The 20,123-nt window shown below is 38.8% G+C and overlaps 1 protein-coding gene and 1 non-coding gene across 2 annotated transcripts; both read right to left on the bottom strand.

Moving 5' to 3' along the window:
• Positions 1-219: 219 nt before the first annotated feature.
• On the bottom strand, positions 220-369 carry LOC131321509 (small nucleolar RNA snoR143). Its single transcript, XR_009198549.1, has one exon. It is a non-coding gene; the product is annotated as a small nucleolar RNA snoR143 (small nucleolar RNA).
• Positions 370-4,379: 4,010 nt separating this feature from the next.
• LOC131321202 (protein INVOLVED IN DE NOVO 2-like) lies at positions 4,380-18,351 on the bottom strand. Its single transcript, XM_058352206.1, has 15 exons — positions 18,007-18,351; positions 15,599-16,538; positions 15,193-15,374; positions 14,460-14,549; positions 14,081-14,368; positions 12,563-12,772; positions 12,018-12,242; positions 11,835-11,958; positions 9,595-9,708; positions 9,315-9,375; positions 8,338-8,546; positions 6,983-7,203; positions 5,978-6,160; positions 5,613-5,822; positions 4,380-4,896 (listed from the first exon to the last, which is right to left on the bottom strand). Exons 2-15 carry the CDS (start codon positions 16,515-16,517, stop codon positions 4,660-4,662), a joined length of 3,273 nt encoding a protein of 1,090 aa, XP_058208189.1. The 5' UTR covers positions 16,518-16,538; positions 18,007-18,351; the 3' UTR covers positions 4,380-4,659.
• Between the last annotated feature and the right edge of the window lie 1,772 nt (positions 18,352-20,123).

The following is a 20,123-nucleotide window of genomic DNA, read 5'->3' as shown; positions in this document are numbered from 1 at the left end:
AAAGGGATTCATTTTGGCACTCCTCTTTTCTCTGAGGGCACTTCCCTTTTTGTATTTATTTGGTGATAGAAATAAAGAGAAGAGAGGAGTGCCATAAAGAAGCAAGAAATCACTTCCCTTTCCATAGATATCAATACACTTCGCTGCATAGTTATGCATCTCACTTTTTATTTTTTGTTATAAATCATCTGGAAGAAGAATAAAGCGCAGTCGTAGATAAAATATGAGATGGAATCAGTAGACAGCCAGAGTAGCAAAAATCAGTCATCTGTGGAATCCCATCTCTACGGTTGTCTGGCCGCTGCCTGATTTTCCTAACAATTCCACCACCAAACACTGTTTTAATCAACAGTATTTGCTGCGAAATCGAGGGTAAATTAGACGTTCAATGTATGCACCGTTGTTACGGAGAGAGAGGAACCAAAATCATAGATTTTCCTCCCTCTAGAATTAACACAACAAATGCTAGTTCTAAAAACTGATTGCTAATTTTGGTGAATTGTGGGGCTCATATCAAGTGTAATTTTTAGGAGAACTGTTATCGTGGGCGAAACCATAATCGAAAAAGGGGAAGAGAGAGAAAATGAATGGATTTGGTGATTTCAGACGCCAAACCCTAGGGGGGCACCTAATTCATTGGATCTCCATCGTCTACTATCTCTTCCTGACTTCAAATGGGCTCTCGGTAAAAAGAACAACCCACTCAAGCCTCTCTCTTTGTAATCACAGCCCCAGTTAGGGGTGTGCAAAAAAACCGAAGCCCGACGGACCCGACCCGACCCGACCCGAGGGGTTTCGAGCGGGGCCGAACATATGGTTCGGTCGGGTATGGGTACACTTTTCCAAAAAAATCAGTTTTCGGTTCGGGGCTCGGGGTGCTGTTTTTTCTTACCCGACCCGACCAACCCGACCAAAAAGGCAACGAATTCATGTAGTTTACTTCGGTTTTGGTCGGGCCCGACCCGACCCGACCAAAAAAATCGGTTACACAGATGGGTATCTCCCCTCCTTCGGTTCGGGTTCGGGTGCCAAAAAAGTGGTAACTGACTAGTCAGGTTCGGGGCCGAACCCGACCCGTCCGACCCGTGCACACCCCTAGCTCCAGTAATGATAAGAAATCGAGAGAGAGAGAGAGAGAGAAGAAAACCAAAGCTCCCGATCTGGGTGCAGGTAGAGAGGCGTTTGGGAACCCTTATGCATGTAGTCATCTATATATAGATATACGGGGACTTGGGGGGGCTGCTGTCCCTTGAAGGGACAGCAGCGTGCTGTCCTGGCTGAGGGGGGCCCCGCTCCGGTCTCGCTCCGACGATCGAAAACGTTCACTTCGTAGAGCTCGTCGAGTTGAACGAATATGTAAAAAAATTAGCTCGATCGGATATCATTAAGTGCCTAATCGAAACCTTTTTGTGTTGAAAAGAATGGATCCGAAACACTGAATCAAATCTACTAGAACCGATTATTGGCAAGTTATATGTGTGCTAATCAAGCACTTAAAGATATCTGATCAAATTGATTTTTTGCATACTCGTTCAACTCGACGAGCTCTACGAAGTGAACGTTTCCGGTCGTCGGAGCGAGACCGGAGCGCGGCCCCCTCGGCCGGGACAGCAGCCCCCCTAAGTCCGATCTACGAGGGTTAAACCCTAGTATCGCCGGGTTGAGATCCAATCCAGTTTCCCTTCCAATTCGGTCCAGGTTTGGGACATTTTTGTGCCTTTTCCGGGCCCACAACAATGATCAAAACCGTTTACTTTTTAGGGTTCGTCGAGAACATTAATCATGTTAGACATCACGTTGATCAGACACTGTATGATATGATTTCAAAATGTATTAAGCTTCATATAATTCTGTAGCATGGGTTGCAATACAGTATCCAATCGATGTGATATTCAACATGGTCAATGTTTTCGACGAAGCTCTAAAAAGTAACAAAAATGTTACTCACACAACGATCCAAACACAACAACTTACACAACCTCTCACATACATGTGGGCTCCACACGGACTACTATGTGTGGGCCTCACATATATGTGAAAGGTTGTATAAGTTGTGTTTGAATCGTTGTGTAAGTAGTATTGTTGACAAAGTAAATGATTTCAATCATTATTGTAGGCCTGGAAAGAGCTCACAAATGGCCTACAACTAGACCGGACTAGATGGAGGGAAACTGGACTGGATCTCAGTCCGTTTGGGGATTGGGGATACTGGATTGAGATCTAATCTAGTTTCCTTCCCTCCAGTCCGATCCAATTTTTGGCCATTTGTGATTCTTTCCACAATGATCGAACCCTTTTGTACAAAAGCATACTGTGTAACTTAATCCAATATTCTTTTTCTTCTCCGAAGTCGATTTCTTTTTCTTGTTCTTCTGAATCGTCAAAAGGAGCCGCATTTGGATTCTTATGTGGCATTTTTGTTACCTCCATGGTCCTTGGGTCGGAACCATTCACTTTTTAGAACTCGCAGAGACATTGACCACGTCGAACATCACGTTGATCAATACTATATGATATGATTTCAAAATGCATTAAGTTTGTAAAAAAATAATTGTACAATACTGGATTGCAACCCATGTAACACAATTATATGAAGCTTAATACATTTTGAAATCATATCAAATGGTATCCAATTGACGTGATTTTCGACGTAGTAAATGTTCTCTATGACCTCTAAAAAATGAACAATTTCGATCATTGTTGTGGACCCACAAATGTCCCAAAACCGGATCGAACTGAAGGGAAGAAAAATTGGATTGGATCTCAACCTTTCCCAAACAGAGACTTGAGGTCCCTGTAATGCCTTGGGGCAGTACACCCTCATAGTGCCCTAAATTGTTGGCTTTCTAGAGTCTACATTTGTGACAAGGCATATTTACCATAACATGCGCACAAAAAAATCATATTAATCAGACATTGGTAGACATAAGATTGAGACACATTTTTCTTACAGTTCATTCTTTAAATTATATTATCCATCTATTTTTGTAAAATAAATGGTATCCGACCATATTGCTATCAATATCCAATTAATTTAATTTTTTGCATGAATGATCTTCTCAATATTTTCACAGAATAATAAACAATTTAGATAACCGGTATAGATGGGTTTTAGAAAATAGAATAACGCAAGTACCCCCAAAACAAGAATAGAAAGAAATGCAGAAGAAATGCTAGGCATATAGTATATAGAAGTTATTTTGTTAGGAAAGAGATTCATGAAGGTTCTGATTAACAGTTGAAAACAGAAAACAGAATCTTATTTTAGTGCTTTTTAAGATTTTGTTTTCTAATTAATTGTAAGAACGTAGTTTCTGAGGGGGGGGGGAAACCAGATATCTGCACATACATCAATAATTTTAAATGTCTCCCAATGTTTTGCCTTCATAATTTGGATACAGGGGACTGAAAAACATACCTGCATAGAGGACCAAAACACATGATCCATTCGAATGGATTTATGTCACCACCTCTCTAAATTTGGCATGTTCTGTCACTTCATAGTTTTACAACAAATGTGAACGAGTCATGAGCAAATTAAACATGGTGAATCCCAAGATTTAAGGCAATGCAAAGAGAAGTGATGTACTTCCTCCGGCAGTATCAAGAGCTCCCTCACCTGCTTCATCAAACTATTCTGAGAATCTGAATAGTTCCGCTGAGTGGCTCATTGTCGAGCTATACCATCCTTTCGACTGGAGTTACGGATACATGTTAATGTTCACACTTGAAGAATAATACTTGCTCGATGTCCAGACACGCGATTAACGTCTACTTGTTGGGTTCACGCCTCAATTAATCCATGAGGTCAAGGCCCCAACCAAAACTGCAGTGCAGTGCCTCCGAGCACAGATCAATAATTACTAGGGAATGCAACCAAATGGTTATTAGTCTGAGGCTCTAACAAATGAATTAGGTTAGTGAACCCAAGACTTTTCATGCAGGCTTCCAATGTGGGACTTGACACACTAGATCAAGGTCATCAACAGTAGTCGATAAAGGTGTCACTCTTCAAACGCATGAACTTTTAGTTAAAGCTAACAGCATATCCAGGGAAGAGAAAAGGTCCTTCTGCCCAAGTTTCTACGCAAAAGAAGAATATAGAAGCAACTAAAGTAACAATAACACCAAGATAGTGTGTAATGTTTTTGGATTCTCTAGATCTCTACACACACAAAAAAGAAGGAAAAGGGTCTCTGCCTTTCAATTACTTTGTACAAGTTCCATAATTAGCACTTGTGTCAAGCAAGATCATGATAAACACTACTTAAATGTCTTTTGTCATGTCAAACTTTTTTATAGACATAGCTCCTAGCAAATCTTCGATGAATTTGTGACACAATATGGAGTCATGGACACATGCCTAGGCAATGCGCATGTACACATCCAACAACCAAGGTACATTATCTGTAAGCACAGAAGATAAGGTCTGTTCCTGATTCATATAGTGTATGTGTTTTACATCAATATATGCTTTCAGGTATCAGGTGAACACTTACATGAGAAGAGAGAATTTTTCCTCCCAATAAATAAAGAACCACGAAGTGACCCAAACAACAAGCTGTAAAACATAGTTCGTCAACGTATATGCTTGTAGTTTGTGTAGATTACTGATAGGAACTATGCCAAATGTAGGACTGGATGTTGGCGCCAACCCTGTCACCTCCTGCGTTTAAGAGACTTGAGACTCTTCAGTTGCTGGACTATGCAATCAATTACCTCTTTTAAACGCGCTCTCCTTCCCTCCTTGAAGTTCCAGAGTTCTTTCACTACATACCTCCCACTTGGATTATATTCATTTAATTCCAATAGCGCATTGACGACAGAATTGTATGCTGCCTCACCCCATAGACGTCTCAATTCTTTCAACTTACTGTCCGCCTCATCGATTATTTCCTGCATTTTGAAGGAACTGTAATAAACAGAAGGAATAAATTTCATCATAAGATAAAAAAGAGGAACATCAAGCAAAACAAAGGTAGCAAAAAAAGTTGAGAAAAATAAAGGGAAAAAAAGTGTCCAACAACATGTGTTTCGAGAGTAGAGACCAGTGTAAATCAAGCAGAGTTTCCAGTATTCTTGTCCTTTAATTGAGTTAATTGGTTGCTCATATAAACTGCTGCATGGATTTCTGTAATGAATCTTAAATCTAGTTTTTTGCTACCACCATGGAGAGAGTGATGCCTAAAATGCTTACCCACAGAACTCCATACACGAATTCGCCATCAGTGAAGTTTAATGGGTGCCCTTTGGTATGAGTAGCTTTCCATTGACAAGCTACCTTGTCTAAATCTACGGTGTTGAGCCAACAAGTGGTTCCTCGTTAATGCTCTTAGTCCTTTTGAAAGTTTGATAGATTGAAGGCAAAGAATCATGTGACATGAGCAATGATAGACACAACTCCCCTATGTCCAGCTTGACCATATATTTTACTTCAGGAATAGGTTTGTTTCCTTTCCACTAAACAAAAATATGCATGTATTGGTCACTGGATTTTTGCAACTTGTTAAATTAACGTAGTGTGGGGCAACAAAAGAAAAGGATAAGAAAAAAAAAAAAAAAACAGGTAGCGCTCTGTGTTTGAGATAGCTAAAGAACAAATTGAACAATACCTGCAATTTTCCATCTTTGGTCATTTTTTTAAAAGGCTGCCAACCTGGATCTTTCACTTTTTCTTGCCACAATGAGCTTTGCTCCACAGCTCTTACCTCCCAATCCTCACCAGAGAACCTCTGTAAACATACATCTTGGAAAGGTTTCTGATCAACCTCTCCCATCCTTTTGACTCCGATTGTCACTATATCCAACACATTTGGTAAAACCTATATCGGAAGACAAGGAAATCATTCAAACGAGAATTTGGAATTGCATTAATTTCCAAAAATTGTACTCCAGTAGAACCCCGTGTCATATTCTAAAGGGTTATACTATCCTGGTTTTCTATTCAACATTTTAACCATGAAGATCAAGTGCTCACATTGATCAATTCTTTCCGAGCATCCTGGAGCTCAACATTACTCATGTGCTCTCTAAGTATAAGTGTCTGGTTAAGGGTTTCCATATCATGCAAGTCATCAACTTTTTCAGCCAATTCTTCCTTCAAAGCGTCAAGCTGGATATTCAAGCTATAGTCATCTTCAAAGCCATTCTGATCTTTCAGCTGCATCACTCATAACCAAATTTCACATCAGCATAAAGGAAAATTAAGAAATGATTAAGCAAACTCGAATTGTGCTGAAAATTAGATAAATAAACAAAAAAAAATATCATCCAAAGGAGAATGGTGTAGTAGTGTTATAAAAGACCAAATTGATGACAATATGATTTGCAACAAGTTAGATATGATTCTTTTTACACTGACAGCTAAATACTTTATCCAAACTTCTTTTCTTGCCAGAAACGCAATCTATTGGAACATACATCAGCCATTAGAATCTGAATTTCAGGAGTACAAACCATGTCAACATGGGAACATGTTACTGGAGCAAAACAATTAGAATCTGAATGTAAACCAAACCCCACTAAAGACTCCAGCAGGTCTACAGGGAAAACTTTAAACAGTCCTTGGCATCAGAGCAGGGCTCATTCCATCACATTTTACGAAACTTTATTACCCACGTACTCCATCACAAATCGAACATTGGTTGGGTATGGAATGGGTTATCTTTTAATATAATTGGGAACTCTCTACCTAATAGTTTAAGCTTTATAGGGATGGATATGATTTCCACCTTACTTACTAGCATATATACTTTAAATGCTCACACTAGGTAACACCAACTCGTTGGCCTGTTTTTTCTCCTAAGGTTTGAGGCCAGGTAGCTTAGGGGAACTTGTTTTCGTTCCTCTGGTTGGGTTAGCTCTTTAGACCAATAGAAGGGGAGACTGATGTAGAACTTGAACCAATTCAGTCACGATGAAACAAGAAAGAAGGCTATAGTCTTGTTAAAGAGACATTGAATTGATTAATGCACAAACATACCTTTTCCTTCTCAGCAAGCAAGTTTTTTCGCTCAAGATCAACTTTGGCCCTTTGCTTCTCCATTTCTTTAGCTTGTTGCTCAAGTTCCTGACTTTGATTTACCAAGTCATCTTTCAGCTTCTCATTTTGTAGCCTCATGAAATGCATATTCCTCATTTGACATTCCAATTCGAGCTTCAGCTTTTCATTTTGTACCCCAATGAACTCCATCTTTCTCATTTCTGCGAGAACTTGATATGTTAGTGAAGGAAAATAACTTCTATATCCTGCACGATGGTATACCAGAAACATCTATTTGAAAGACCCCAACGCAAAACCAACAAGCAGAAAGTAAAGAAACTAACTTCAGAGACTGACCAGCTCAGACCACCACATTCTCTCATTTTTTTGATGGAAACTGCAAGGAAAGAACATGGCGGAGCCAGCATTTTTCCCAAGAGGGCAACAATAAGGGAAAAGGTTATGTATACAGATGGTGCCCCTTGAATCTTGATCCTCACTTGGACAATTGTAGCCTATCACCCCCTCATCCCCGCCCAATATAGCTTGAGAGAACACAAATCAACCAATGAAACTACATGAATATCATAGAGGCATTTCCCTAAACAAGTCCCATAAACACCTCACATAAGGAAAAGATCGACCGACAGAAATAACTTTCAAGCAATCATAGATTCCCATGCTTTCTCCAAAAAAAACGAAAACTAAGCGGGCTCTGTGATGTGGAGCCATCGGGAGCCTGGCAATTGGCAAACGCTTTCTAGATACCATCTCAGAACAATGAGCCTTGTTGGCTCTGGCCTAGAGGAATGTATATTCTCTTTCTCACTCCTCGTCAAACATACACAAATGATGTTTACCATCATAGGCATTGAACTCATGCATCCCATGATATGTAAAGGTGGGAAATGTCCATAAAAACCGTACCAAGAGCTAACATTTTCACCTCATTCAAGAAAGGTGTATCACTGAACGGGACATCTGCAACTTATGAATGCACCAAACCTTGAAATAATTGGTTTGTTGAGACTAATACATGAGCTAACCAAGGGGCCACAAATCTTACATATGTTAGTATAATTGGAGACACCAAAATTCGCGGATGCCATTGCTTTAATCTACCATGATTCACAGTATGGAACGGTAAAATGACAATGTTTGCCAACCAGGAAAAGCAAACAGCTCCAATGTTGGAATGTTGTTCACCATTGGAATCACTAATACATAAGCATACAAAGATGAAGTGGCAATTGGAAAAAGATTACACAAAATCCAAAAGAATAACGAAAGCCATGAACTTTATACACCCTTTGCACACTCAAATACTTCTAGCATTTGTAAAGAGCATGATATACCATCAGCAAATGCTTGATGCAGCCTATCTTTCTCTGCAATCATCCTGCCTAGAGTTGCTGAAGTCTCGTCATACTTGCGTTCCAGTTCCCACAATCTCTGATTTTTTACATCAACTTCTTTGGCAAGGCTCATAGCCAGAGTACGTGTTCTTCGGAGCTCTTCAAGGATTTCATTTTCCATTTGAATCAAATTGGAAGTGCCTGCACCACTTTAGGTATAGAAGTTACAGATTTTGTGATAAATTCCGAGATGACGACGAAGTGGATACCAAAGTTAGATTCCTAAAACTAATAATGCGGAAAAAATACTTGCTCTATCAACTTTAGTTTGCTCACTCAAAGACAGGGAGAGACAGAATAGATTCAGTGATAAATTAAAAGCAAAAAGTGGGTGGGCAGAGACCCAAACGTACCTCCTGCCACGATCCAAGAAAAGAAACCTATCAAGAAAATTGAAGGTACCCAACGAGCATAGATGATATTTATCTGCCTTAGACTTAATGGCTTTCAGATGAAGGATATAACTCAAAGCCCAAAGGATGAACTATCTTTGCTCAAATTTGTAGATTCAACTGCAATCTAGAAGTTTGATATGCACAAGGCAACATGGGCACGTAGCCAAGTAAACATTCAATCACACTCAGGGCGGACTCCACATTTTGCACTTATGTCTAATGACGAAACTATGACAATGTTCATCATGACCCAATTGATTTATTATCTCTTCAAGAAGGATTTAAACAGATCTGGAAAGGGTATAAGAAATAACTACTCAAGAGTTCTTTGCCCCCCAAACATTGATTGCTCACAGAAAAGAGAGAAACTTATTCTCCCCAGATATGGAGCCCATGTAGAAGTTCAATTGCTTCCTCCTTAGCTCAGCTCCTCAAGATTATGATCATAAGACCTAGGCAAGTACCGATAGGCACATCATTGCAAAAAAAGTTCACAGTGCTCTGTTGAGATTGAGCACAAACCTAATTCTTGACATTTCGGCTGACAAACTGATTGCTAGACAAGGAAGCACCTTTGAAGAATCTGTAGACATACCCAACAGAAAAATTGCATTTTTAACAACAGACAACTAAAAGCGGCATCAATGCAATCTAAATCCGCAGTGTTTGAGTTCCTTTTGAGTCTTTGACCATCTTTGTGTGGACAGCGGGAGTGGGTTTCTTCTATATATGATGATGATTAGTTACATTAGCATTCGAGTGAAACACACTATTACATTTGGGCAACGAGAGGAAGAATTACCTGATGGGGGTGAAGGATAGTAGAGATGAGTTGAGGAAGTTGGTCCTTGTGGGCGAACCCTAGACCTAGCTCTACGCTCCAATTGCAATCTTGCTGAGTCGAAAGAAAGAGTTACTTAAGATGTCAAAACCATCATCTTTACGTAGAGAAGGAAGGCAGCTTCTTCAGTTCTTCCTTTTGGGATATCCATGGATGCAAGGAAAAGAACTTTCTTGTCCTTGTACAATGACGTCTTTAACGGCGATGGAGAAAAAAAGAAGGGAAATGTTAATAAATGCTCTTGTTGCAGTACTATTCACACTTTTCGAATAACTGTTAGGGTGCGATAATGCCACGAGTATATTTTTTAATTTCACGAATTTTTCATGTAGCCGTACAATTATTCCATTTTCTCTCTTTCTGTACTCAATCATTTTAAATCTTACTGCATTTTGGACCACCGATCGCTGAGGAAGGCCACTAAAGAGGGCCATGAATACAAGATAAATCAGGAAACCTTCAAAATCATTTCGGCCTTCATATTTTGTCGATGATGATAGTGACAATTTCCCTTCATATTTGAATCAATCTACAATACCATTATACCCGGCACTTAAATTCTATTTGGATTCAACTCTATATTTTTAACACAAGAGAAAATGGGATGATCCGAAAAATCCCAACATCAAATGGCTATGCTTAACCAAAATCAACCATTGCTCTATCTATTATTTGTATGCATGCATAGATTGCGAGCTAATTTGGAGAGCGGGATTTGGTGTATGGGTTACGAATGAGGTAGGGAATTAAAGGAAATCTATTGAGAGGCAGTGGGCAGACGATTTCTAATGAGAGAGATCAGCTGATCTGCAAGTGGTTTGACAGTGACGACGATTGAAGGCCATGGAAGGGACGAAGGGAGAGATTAGTACAAACTGGGTTTTGCTTCTTACTCTCAGGACAAAATTAAGAGAGAGAGAGAGAGAGAGAGAGAGAGAGAGAAGTAGACATGTAGATGCATTGATCAAAAGGGTATAATAGTCAGCGACATCAAAATGTCGTGGCAGGAGAGAATATGATCGTGGCATTATCATTAACCTAATTGTTAATATTTTGTAATCTATAATATTCTTTATGATTTTAAAATTTTTGGATACTTTTTTTTAAGGGAAAGTTTTTTGTATACTAAAACTAAATGAACTCTATGATTGTTAATATTTTGTACCAAAAATACACTTGCAGGAGAGTAACGTTAACAAAAAAGAGAGTGACAAAATCAGCAATCAAAGGGCATTGAATAATCTCTCAATTAAATTCAATCCAAGATATGATTAGTGCTCTTGGGAAAGTACAAATCATATATTTTGTAAGAATCAGTCCAAAAATGAAAAACTATTTAATGCCTTTAAAGCACCACCATGTGGTGCCCCTAGACCTCTTTTCGTTACACATTTTGGTGTGCGACCCAAATAAGTGCGTAGGTCTCATTCAATGTGTGGTTGAAAAGGGTCTGGGACATCACGTGACTGTGCCCAGGGGCATGAAATATCTCACACATCTTCAATCCAAAATCTCTATTTTAGAGTTCAATTAAACAGAGCATATAATAAAACATTGTCCGTTATATTTTGGATAAATATACTCCATTCCACTCTTACCCTAAAAGTTTAAATTATAAATTCTCATATTAGCTATGCTCAATATTGATCTAAATTTAAGGGTTTGAGATCCAAAGGTCCCATGAATATTTCTCAATGGTACCAATTTGATCAAATTGGATTAAACACATGATTGTAATAAAAAATAAATAAATAACTGAGTAAAAAACGTACATACAAAACATGGTCTCTAGTTTTGCTTTGAAACACAGATGCACGAGCAGATTTTTCATGTCGAAATACATTCCAAGATGACATCCCAATGCTGATTTCAGTACGAGCAAGTGGAACTTTTGGTTTTAAACTAATGGGTCGGAAAACAACCACCTCATGATATGTGAAACTCTTGTAGTACTAAATTCTTGACACAGGTATGAATTGGAGTCGTCTTCAAGCACTCAACAGTGCAACTCGCAACTGAATTTCCAATCACAGAACCATAGAGCGACATGTGAGGGCTATAAGTTTATAATCGCATGAAGGTTCTCTCGCATGTTTTTCCCTTAAAAAAACAGTAAATTTAAACCTAATGCAGACCAATTCAACAAGGACCCCTGCAACAAAGTTCATTTGTTTATTGTACGACTCCGGAGTTCAAATTACCACTACAACCAAACCATTCACCCACACTTTTTTGTGAGTACGTCATAGAGCAATTCATTTCAGCAGCCACCCCCCGCCACCACTTGGGGCTAAATTGTAGTGATACAGATACAAATACACTAATCTGAGAAAAGAAACGAATAGAAATAAAGTGCATGAGCAGAAAAACACATTCCACCATCAGAGGAATGGCTTCCTGCGTTTATACATTTTTGTTAGCACATTGACTCCCTCTTGCAATGTGGCTTTTCTCCCTTCAGAGTAGTTCCACAGCTCTGAGATTATATACCTTCCACTTGGGTTGTACTCATTTATCTCTTTCAAAGCCGTGGTTACAGCATTGTACACTTGAACGCCATATTCATCCCTCAGACCATTCAGCTTTTCATCCTCCTCATTTATTACTTCCTGAACAGACAACACAAGTATTATGTAAATTAAATCATGCAAAAACAAAACAAAGGAGCTTCAAGTTTTCAACTACTAGTTGAATATGCACTCGAATTGGAGAGTTTCAGACCCATTGGACTATGCACGTAAATCAGCTAAATCACGTGCTAAGAAATCTAAAACAAAGAACCCATATCGTACTTTGGACATTTATTGTGGACCATTGGTTTTAGGAGTACTTCATAAATTGTTTTCACAAATGACAACTGTACCAAGGTAAGATTGTCGATAGTTAACCATTGTGCATGCAGAATTTCAAATAATTATAAAGTGCAAACCTGGGATTTTCCATTAATAGTGATGACTTTGAAAGGATGCCATTCAGGATCTCGAAGGTACTCCTCCCAAATTGAGCATACTTCAATAGCTCTATCTTCAGCATCTGCTTCATTGTACTTCCTCTTCATTGCTTCGTGGAAAGGTTTATTGTCCAGTTCACCCATCCTCTTAACACCAATCTCAGTGTTACTTGACATTTCTTTCAAGCCCTACAAAGCAAAAGGGAATTAGTCCTTCCAAGTTTGAAGGCTTAATTTGCAAGGGCAAGGAACTGGAGGTAAGATTCTTGAAGGACATATCTGACTAAATTACACAGTGCGCGCGCGCGCGCATGTGTGTGTGTGTGTGTGTGTGTGTGTGTGTGTGTGTGAGAGAGAGAGAGAGAGAGAGAGAGAGAGAGAGAGAGAGAGAGAGAGAGAGAGAGACGACAATCCTGTCGTTCATTGTGGGCGAGTCTCAGCATTAAAAGTATACAAGTAACATATGACAAACATACAGCTTATAATCATTTTCCATACCCATTTATTTTTTGGTCTCTTAAACAATAAATCACATTCTATACCCATGGTTTTCACATACCCAAGAAATCTAAAGAAACTTACATGTACAGAGGAAAACCCAAGGATAAAAGGGGAAAAAGAATAAAATAACATAGGATTTGGTTGAGTTTGCGAAGCCTGATTCATGTTAATTTGCACTTCACTAACTTTTTGATGATGTAAACCCTAAATTATAATTACTTGCTAAACGCACCCGATGTGACTCCATTCTTCATTCGTAACATACAGGGAACTCGTGTGAGCCATGAATGTACTCAACAACATAGTAGGGGAACCACGTAAAATTTATGTGTCTTGGATTCTTTGATTCTTTTCTTGATTGTTCTTCGCGTTTTGTGTGCGTTGGTTTGGCCAATTTCTCAATAGATTTCCCAAGTCAAGATGTTTAGAATTTCAACACACTTTTCACCCATATTGTTACACATTACTAAACAACTTCTACTTATACCAACAAGCTTTTTGCACCTTAACCACAGACCAACGGTTGATGGTTAGCATTTTCCAAACACATTTACCGCAGTCCACATAGAAAGTCACTGGTGACTTGCGCAGGCAGCACAAGTACCAGGTGATGTAAGTCATGTAACAGATTCTCGCTTTCCAGGTCATCCTATCAGAAAAGCATCTACACTATCACAAACTATGCAACTTGAAGTCCATTAAAAGGCCATGTGCTACATTCAACTTAATCATTACGTACCGTAACCTATATTTGGCATGATCATGTAAGACTGACTATAATGGCAATGGGATCTGAACAACAGCGGTAAAACCTGCAAGTAAATTTGGAATTTGAAGCTACAAGGCATCTCAAGGTAGAGGGCACCCGTCGTCATTTTAGGCATTTCTTCTTTTTTCCCTCTACCGTTCTTGCAGTTTCTTGAATCTAAAAAGTAGACCTCAGAGAAGAAAACTACAAGGCAGGGTAAAAAGAAAAGAGTAATACAAAATGCTTACATTAACCAATTCTTTGCGAGCTTCCTGCAGCTCGTCGTTACTCTTCCGCTCCTTCACAATTAGTGTCTGGTTCAATGCTTCTAAATCATCAAGATCTCCTTCCTTTTCTCTCAACATCGTGTGTATTGCATCAACCTTTTTAAGAACTTCCAAATCACCATCATCTCCCATGTGCTTCATAACATTCAACGACCCTCTCAGTTGCTCGATTTCTAGCTCTATTGCTTGTTTCGCATCCAATTGTCTTTCCAGTTGAATAATTCTCTTGTGGAGATCCTCTTTTTGCCTCTGAAATAGATAGTCAGGCATGCATGACCTAGCCAACATTTCAACTTTGAAAAGGGGAGTCAGTATCAACAACTACTAAAAATTAACATACCTTCTGATCTTCAGCCAATTTCAATACATTTTCGTCAGCTTTCAGTTGCTCCATAGCTGCCATCTCAAGCGAACTATTTCTAACCGCATTCTACAAGAACAATGTAATCCATGTCGTCAACCATTTCATAACCCAGATACTACAGCATTTAAAGCACAAAAATGACACTAATGTGTTGTTGCAGTAAAAATTACAACGAATGCGAGTTACTTTCGAGTAAGATCTCTTTTGCCCAGTAAGACTTTTTTTACCTTCTTATTCAAAAATAATGTCACAGCACTTAGTGTAGCTGTACATGTAGCATGACACATAAGACATTTTTTACCTTCTTATTCGAAACTAATGTCACAGCACTTAGTGTAGCTGTACATGTAACATGACACAGGAGATCACACACACAAAAAAGAAACACTTCGGGAAGCCATGCCAATTAGGACGTGAATTAATTTGTTTTCCCTTGTGCCTTACGGGTGAGAATAATAAGAGGTGAGTTTTAAGTTAACCAATACTTTAACAAAATGGAGTAGAATGTCTAATCTCCCTAAAATGGTACATTTACATACCTAAAATAAATAAGCAACAGCAAGGACAAAGGGGGGGAAAACTGTTAATTTTATGCTCTTCCACTGCGGAAAGCATGAAGCTAGCAGTATATTGAAAGAAAAGCTTAACTTCTTCATTGTTTACATGAGGAACATGAAACCATAATAAAACCAAGCAAGAAATACCATACTTTCTCAATCTCTTCAGCAAGCTTTCGGCTTTCATTTTCAGTTTGGACCTCACGTTTTTCCAATTCTTGTCCCCGCAGCTCAAGCTCCTTCTTTTGAGATTCCAATTGCAACTTAAGCTTTTCATGGTCATTAAAAATCTTCTGAAAATGGTCTCGCGCACTCGACTGAATCTTTTTAATCTCTGACTCCAAACAAACATCAAATACACTACCGTCAGTTCAAGTATTAGGTGGGGATTGTGTGTGTGTGTGTGTTTTTTTTTTTTTTTTGGGTGGGGGGGGGGAAATACATAACTCAAACAGCCTACAAGTGCACTAGATTAAAATTAAACTTCCTCAAACACGTTACGCAGGTAAAGGGAAAAAATACTTGACCGCTAAAACCAATAAGGAAAAAAAAAAACACCTTCGTTATAAGATTGATGAAGCCTATCTTTCTCCTCCATTAATTTGTTAAGGGAGTTTGAAGTCTCAGACATTTTATCCTGCATCTTTGCCAAGTCCTTATTTTTTACCTCAATCAAATCTGTCAACTTAGACACAAGTTTACTAGTTTTCCTGGCTTCTTCCTCCATGAGATCAGAAATTGTTCTAAGGTCTGCAATCTTGCGAAGATTTTCCCCAATAATCCCATCAGATTTGTAGTCATCTGCGCGAGCAACCCAAGCATAGAGATCAGATCCTCGATCTTTCATGTCTTTAATTACAATCCAGTCCTTTTTCCCGTGATGATCCGCCTCATAGGCCTTCTCAAATGACATGGCATAGTTGAAACCAGACCAGTCTTTGTTAAATTCCACAGTAGCAGTTCCAGAGTGACCCCTGAAGTTCCATAATGGATTAACTCTTGTTGGATTGAAGCCTCTCCTGGTTAATTGGTCCCTCAGCTTGGAACCACTTGCCCCCACATAACGCCCATCCTTCCATTCAGTTTGGAGGTTAACCACAATTCCAATCCACGGCCACACAAACATCTCATCATGGTCACAGTTTTCTAGAGCGTCACCCTCAGCAACAACAGGTTGTGAGGGACCACCACCAACCCCTAGATCTTTCTCCAAGTACTTTACCAATGCCAGATGATTTGCCTTATCTCTCGCAGTTCGCTTCTGTGAGCTACCCTTGCCCACCGCATTCGCATGCTGTAAGAGATCCTTGTATTGGAAATCTCGTTTTTTGTTCTTCGGACAATAAGGACAATTGAAGGTTTCATCTGATATTTTGACCTGACGAGTTCCACTCTTGAGTTTTTCATAAGATTTGTCTTCGTACTCCTCAATTTCAGATTCACTTATATCAGTGTCCTCTTCTGAACTGTGATCCATTGCACTTCCTGCCCAATTTGCCTAAAAAATTGTTGAAAATGAAATGATGAAGACGTTAGACTATCAACCAACAGCAAAAATCATTGATACTGACATACAAAAGAAAAAGTTGAGGTGAGGTGAGTGACTCTTTTCAGGAAATAATTCATTTAAGGAGGAGGGAACCAAATGAGTTCCAAACTTACAAGTTACACATGACAAAAAGGCTGTTTGTTAACGCTTCTGCGGTAACTATTCCACTTTTTTGCATTAAAAAACCTTCATAATGGTATTTTGGTAGCAATTTCAGGGACTGATAAAAGTAAGACATTTTATAGCCCAGTTGATTGGGACACAAGGCTCAGTTTGGTTTGGTTAGATATGCAGATTTTCCACTTATTTGGCATGGATTAAACATGTATGGACAAAAAAAAAAAAAAAAAAGCAATTAACTTCTAAGGGGAACTTGGACATTCACTCGATGGAAAGCCATCACAGGGTGTGCATGAGATTCTTCCAAAGTTATGCCATCATAAAATAGAAATGCATTCACAGCTATTTATCGGATACTAGTTTTAACCCCAATTAATTTGACTTTCATAAACCTATAAGTCATGAAACCTAGATGGACAATGGTAGTTAGCAGAATGTAAAACATCTCATAAAGTGTCACAAACAGATTAGAGTCTCGACCAACTCTCCAATGTTATACACTCTCCAATGTTATACTCGATTTCCCATTTCATAGCTTATAAAATGTAAACAGGCTATGGATTATGTAATCCGGCCCTCTTATTCTGTTTCACAATTAGTTTTCTATAACACTTCAGAAAATTCATTGTGTGATGCATTTCACACGTTATTTTTGAACTCTTTTCTTCAATAAGAACTCATCTTTTAGCGAATAACTGAGAATTTTTCAAAATCCAGCGGAAATCACTAACCAAAGCGAGCGTGTGTCCCAATCAATTGGGATCAGCTAATTCATGTCATAAAGATCTAACGGGGCTTTTACGTGCTGGCTGTCAAGTGTGCTACCTAACACACAACCCTCCTCCTTTATTCGGGCTTGGGACCGGCTGCAAAAAGATATGACTCAAAGCACGGCACGGGCGGAGTTATAATCTAGCAGAAATCATTTATGCTAAAAACTAAATAACACGTGCAGAAGATGAGTACTTTTGGGGGGGTTAAAGAAAAAACGGAAAGATGAGTACTTGTTTTCGAAAACAACTTCCCTAAAGTGTTTTGAAAATCTGTTTTCGAAATTAGCAACCAAACGGGGTTATAAATTACGACAACGCACAACTCACCCAAATCAAACTGCTTGAGAACTGAGAAGATCAATTGCGGCACATTTACAAAAGCATGCATGAATCTGAAAATTGCTTAAAATGCAGACGAAAAATCAGCTCAAAATCGCACAGAACAGAGCAAATCTCATCAACATAAAAGAGTTTCTAGAAGTATACACAAACGAGCACGCGTACAGAAGATAGAATTTAAGTACCTTCGATTTAGTCGAATGTCGTGTCGTTTCTCAAAATAAAAAAGCGGAGGGGGAAAACCCTAGCTGTCGCCGAGAATTGGTGAGGAATGAAGTGAGTACGAGGGCCGCCAGGGTTTTCGATTTGATCGAGGAAAACAGAAAGCAAAAATGGTGGAAGGGACTCGTGATGACTTGGGGTTCGGTGAGCAAAGCAAAGGAAGAGGACAGTATACTTTCTGAACAAATGTACACAGACTGGGGTAAATTATCGTGACCACCCTGAGGTTTAGACTATTGCAATTAGCAATGCTAGGGACCCGAAAAGTTTCTTCGAAAATATCTCTACAAAGACAAATCAGTTGTTCGGATTCACTGGGACCGGCCTATTAGCTTGTGCAACTTTAACCTCAAGGTTATCACCAAGGTCATGGCTAATCATCTCAAAAGTTTTCTGAACGGTTTCATCTCTGTGAACCAGTCAGCCTTCGTCCTAGGGAGAGTGATCCAAGCAGGGCCGGCCCGGGGTAAGCTCTGTAAGCCCTCGGGCCTGGGCAACCCCCGGGCTAGGGCATTCAAAAGATTAATTACTTTAGGCATCTACCTGGTATTGTGGCTAATGCGTATGGTCAAAGTTCAGGGCGATCCAGGTTTGATTCTTGGCGCCTCATCCCTTATTTTCTTCCATTTTTATCCTACCTCTTTTTGTTTTCCTCCCGATCCACAATTTTTTTTTTTAATTTTTGTTATACCTCTTTCTGTTTTCCTCCCAACCCACAATATTACAAAAAAAAAAATCCTAAATTATTTTGTTGGAAATTTTTGTTATTCTACCTCTTTTTGTTTTCCTCCCAATCCACAATTTAATTTTTCATTTTTGTTCTACCTGTTTTTGTTTTCCTCCCAACCCACAATATTACAAAAAAAAAGATCCTAAATTATTGTTGGAAATTTTTGACTTAACAAACACAATAGTGGAGTAATGTGGATATATTCTTACATTTGATTAAAAAAAGTCATAGTTAAAATAAAATTAAGCGAGCTAACATAGTTTATGTTTGGAAACTGATATTAGCACTCCAAAAATAAAGGGAAGTGGCTTTGGAATTACAATGATATTGGAGTGCCTCCATCAATTTTTGAAGTGCTTATATCAGTTTCCTTTTTGTTTTTACCTTCGAACTATCATTTCGCAAGAGAGATTAAATAAATTGGCTATGATTTCAATTGAAAATGATGCATCATTCCATTAAGAGCATTTAGTGACTTTTTTTTGTGACTTTTTACACTTTTCAATACAGGCTCTCTTGTCACATATATCAACTAAAAAACACAAAAAAACTGAATAACCAAAACTTAGTGGAATGGACCCCAAGTTCATGGATAAGTAAAATATGATGACTTAATTGAGAAATTGCTTTAAAAATTGCAAAGGGAGGTAATTTTTTTTAATCGGATCATGCTATTTATAAAGCACTATAACCGGGGTTACATTTTGATGTTGATTTTTACGATATTATTCAAACTAAAGGAACAACATGTAACTTTGATGTTGTTTTTTTTGGTACTTATATGTTTTTTTTTTAAAATTTTGTATGACTTAATAGTGGATGGGCAACAAAGCATGAGGCTAGGCTTGGACAACCAAATGTCGGGGCCGGCACTGGATCAAGATAGTGTCATTATAGCTCATGAGGCTTTTCACTTCCTCAAAAGGAAAAAGAAAGGTTTAGAGGAATTCATGGCAATCCAATTGGATTTCAACAAAGTGTACGATCGGGGTGGAATGGGACTTTCTGGAGGCGGTAATGCTAAAATGGGCTTCAACAAGAGATGGGTAAAGTGGGCGATGGAATGCGTCTCAACTATTCAGTTTGATATATGTGCCAATGGGGAATCAAGGGCTAGAATCTCTCCTCAAAGGGGCCTAAGGCAAGGAGATCCTCTATCACCCTATCTATTTCTTCTGGAGAAAGACGTGTGGTCGGGGCTTATTCAAAAGGATATGGATCAAGGAAACCTTTCAGGTCTTCGTATCAACCGTCAGTGCCCCACCATATCCCATATTTTCTTTGCGGATGATGCCCTACTATTTACTAAGGCTGCACTTGGAGAATGTGACAGATTGAATGCTACTCTGG

This window comes from Rhododendron vialii, chromosome 3a (assembly GCF_030253575.1).
Source record: "Rhododendron vialii isolate Sample 1 chromosome 3a, ASM3025357v1".
NCBI lineage: Eukaryota > Viridiplantae > Streptophyta > Magnoliopsida > Ericales > Ericaceae > Rhododendron > Rhododendron vialii.
Note: the sequence above shows the minus strand (reverse complement) of the source record. Positions and strands in the feature narration are given on the sequence as shown.

What these genes read in the sequence shown, in the direction of transcription:
- LOC131321202 (XM_058352206.1), bottom strand. Translation starts at nt 16,517, where the DNA reads ATGGATCACAGTTCAGAAGAGGACACTGATATAAGTGAATCTGAAATT. An exon ending in TTGCTGAAGAGATTGAGAAA is followed by an intron (nt 14,550 to 15,192) that starts GTATGGTATTTC and finishes TTGTTCTTGTAG; the next exon opens with AATGCGGTTAGAAATAGTTC. An exon ending in AACGCAGGAAGCCATTCCTC is followed by an intron (nt 11,959 to 12,017) that starts TGATGGTGGAAT and finishes TTCTTTTCTCAG; the next exon opens with ATTAGTGTATTTGTATCTGT.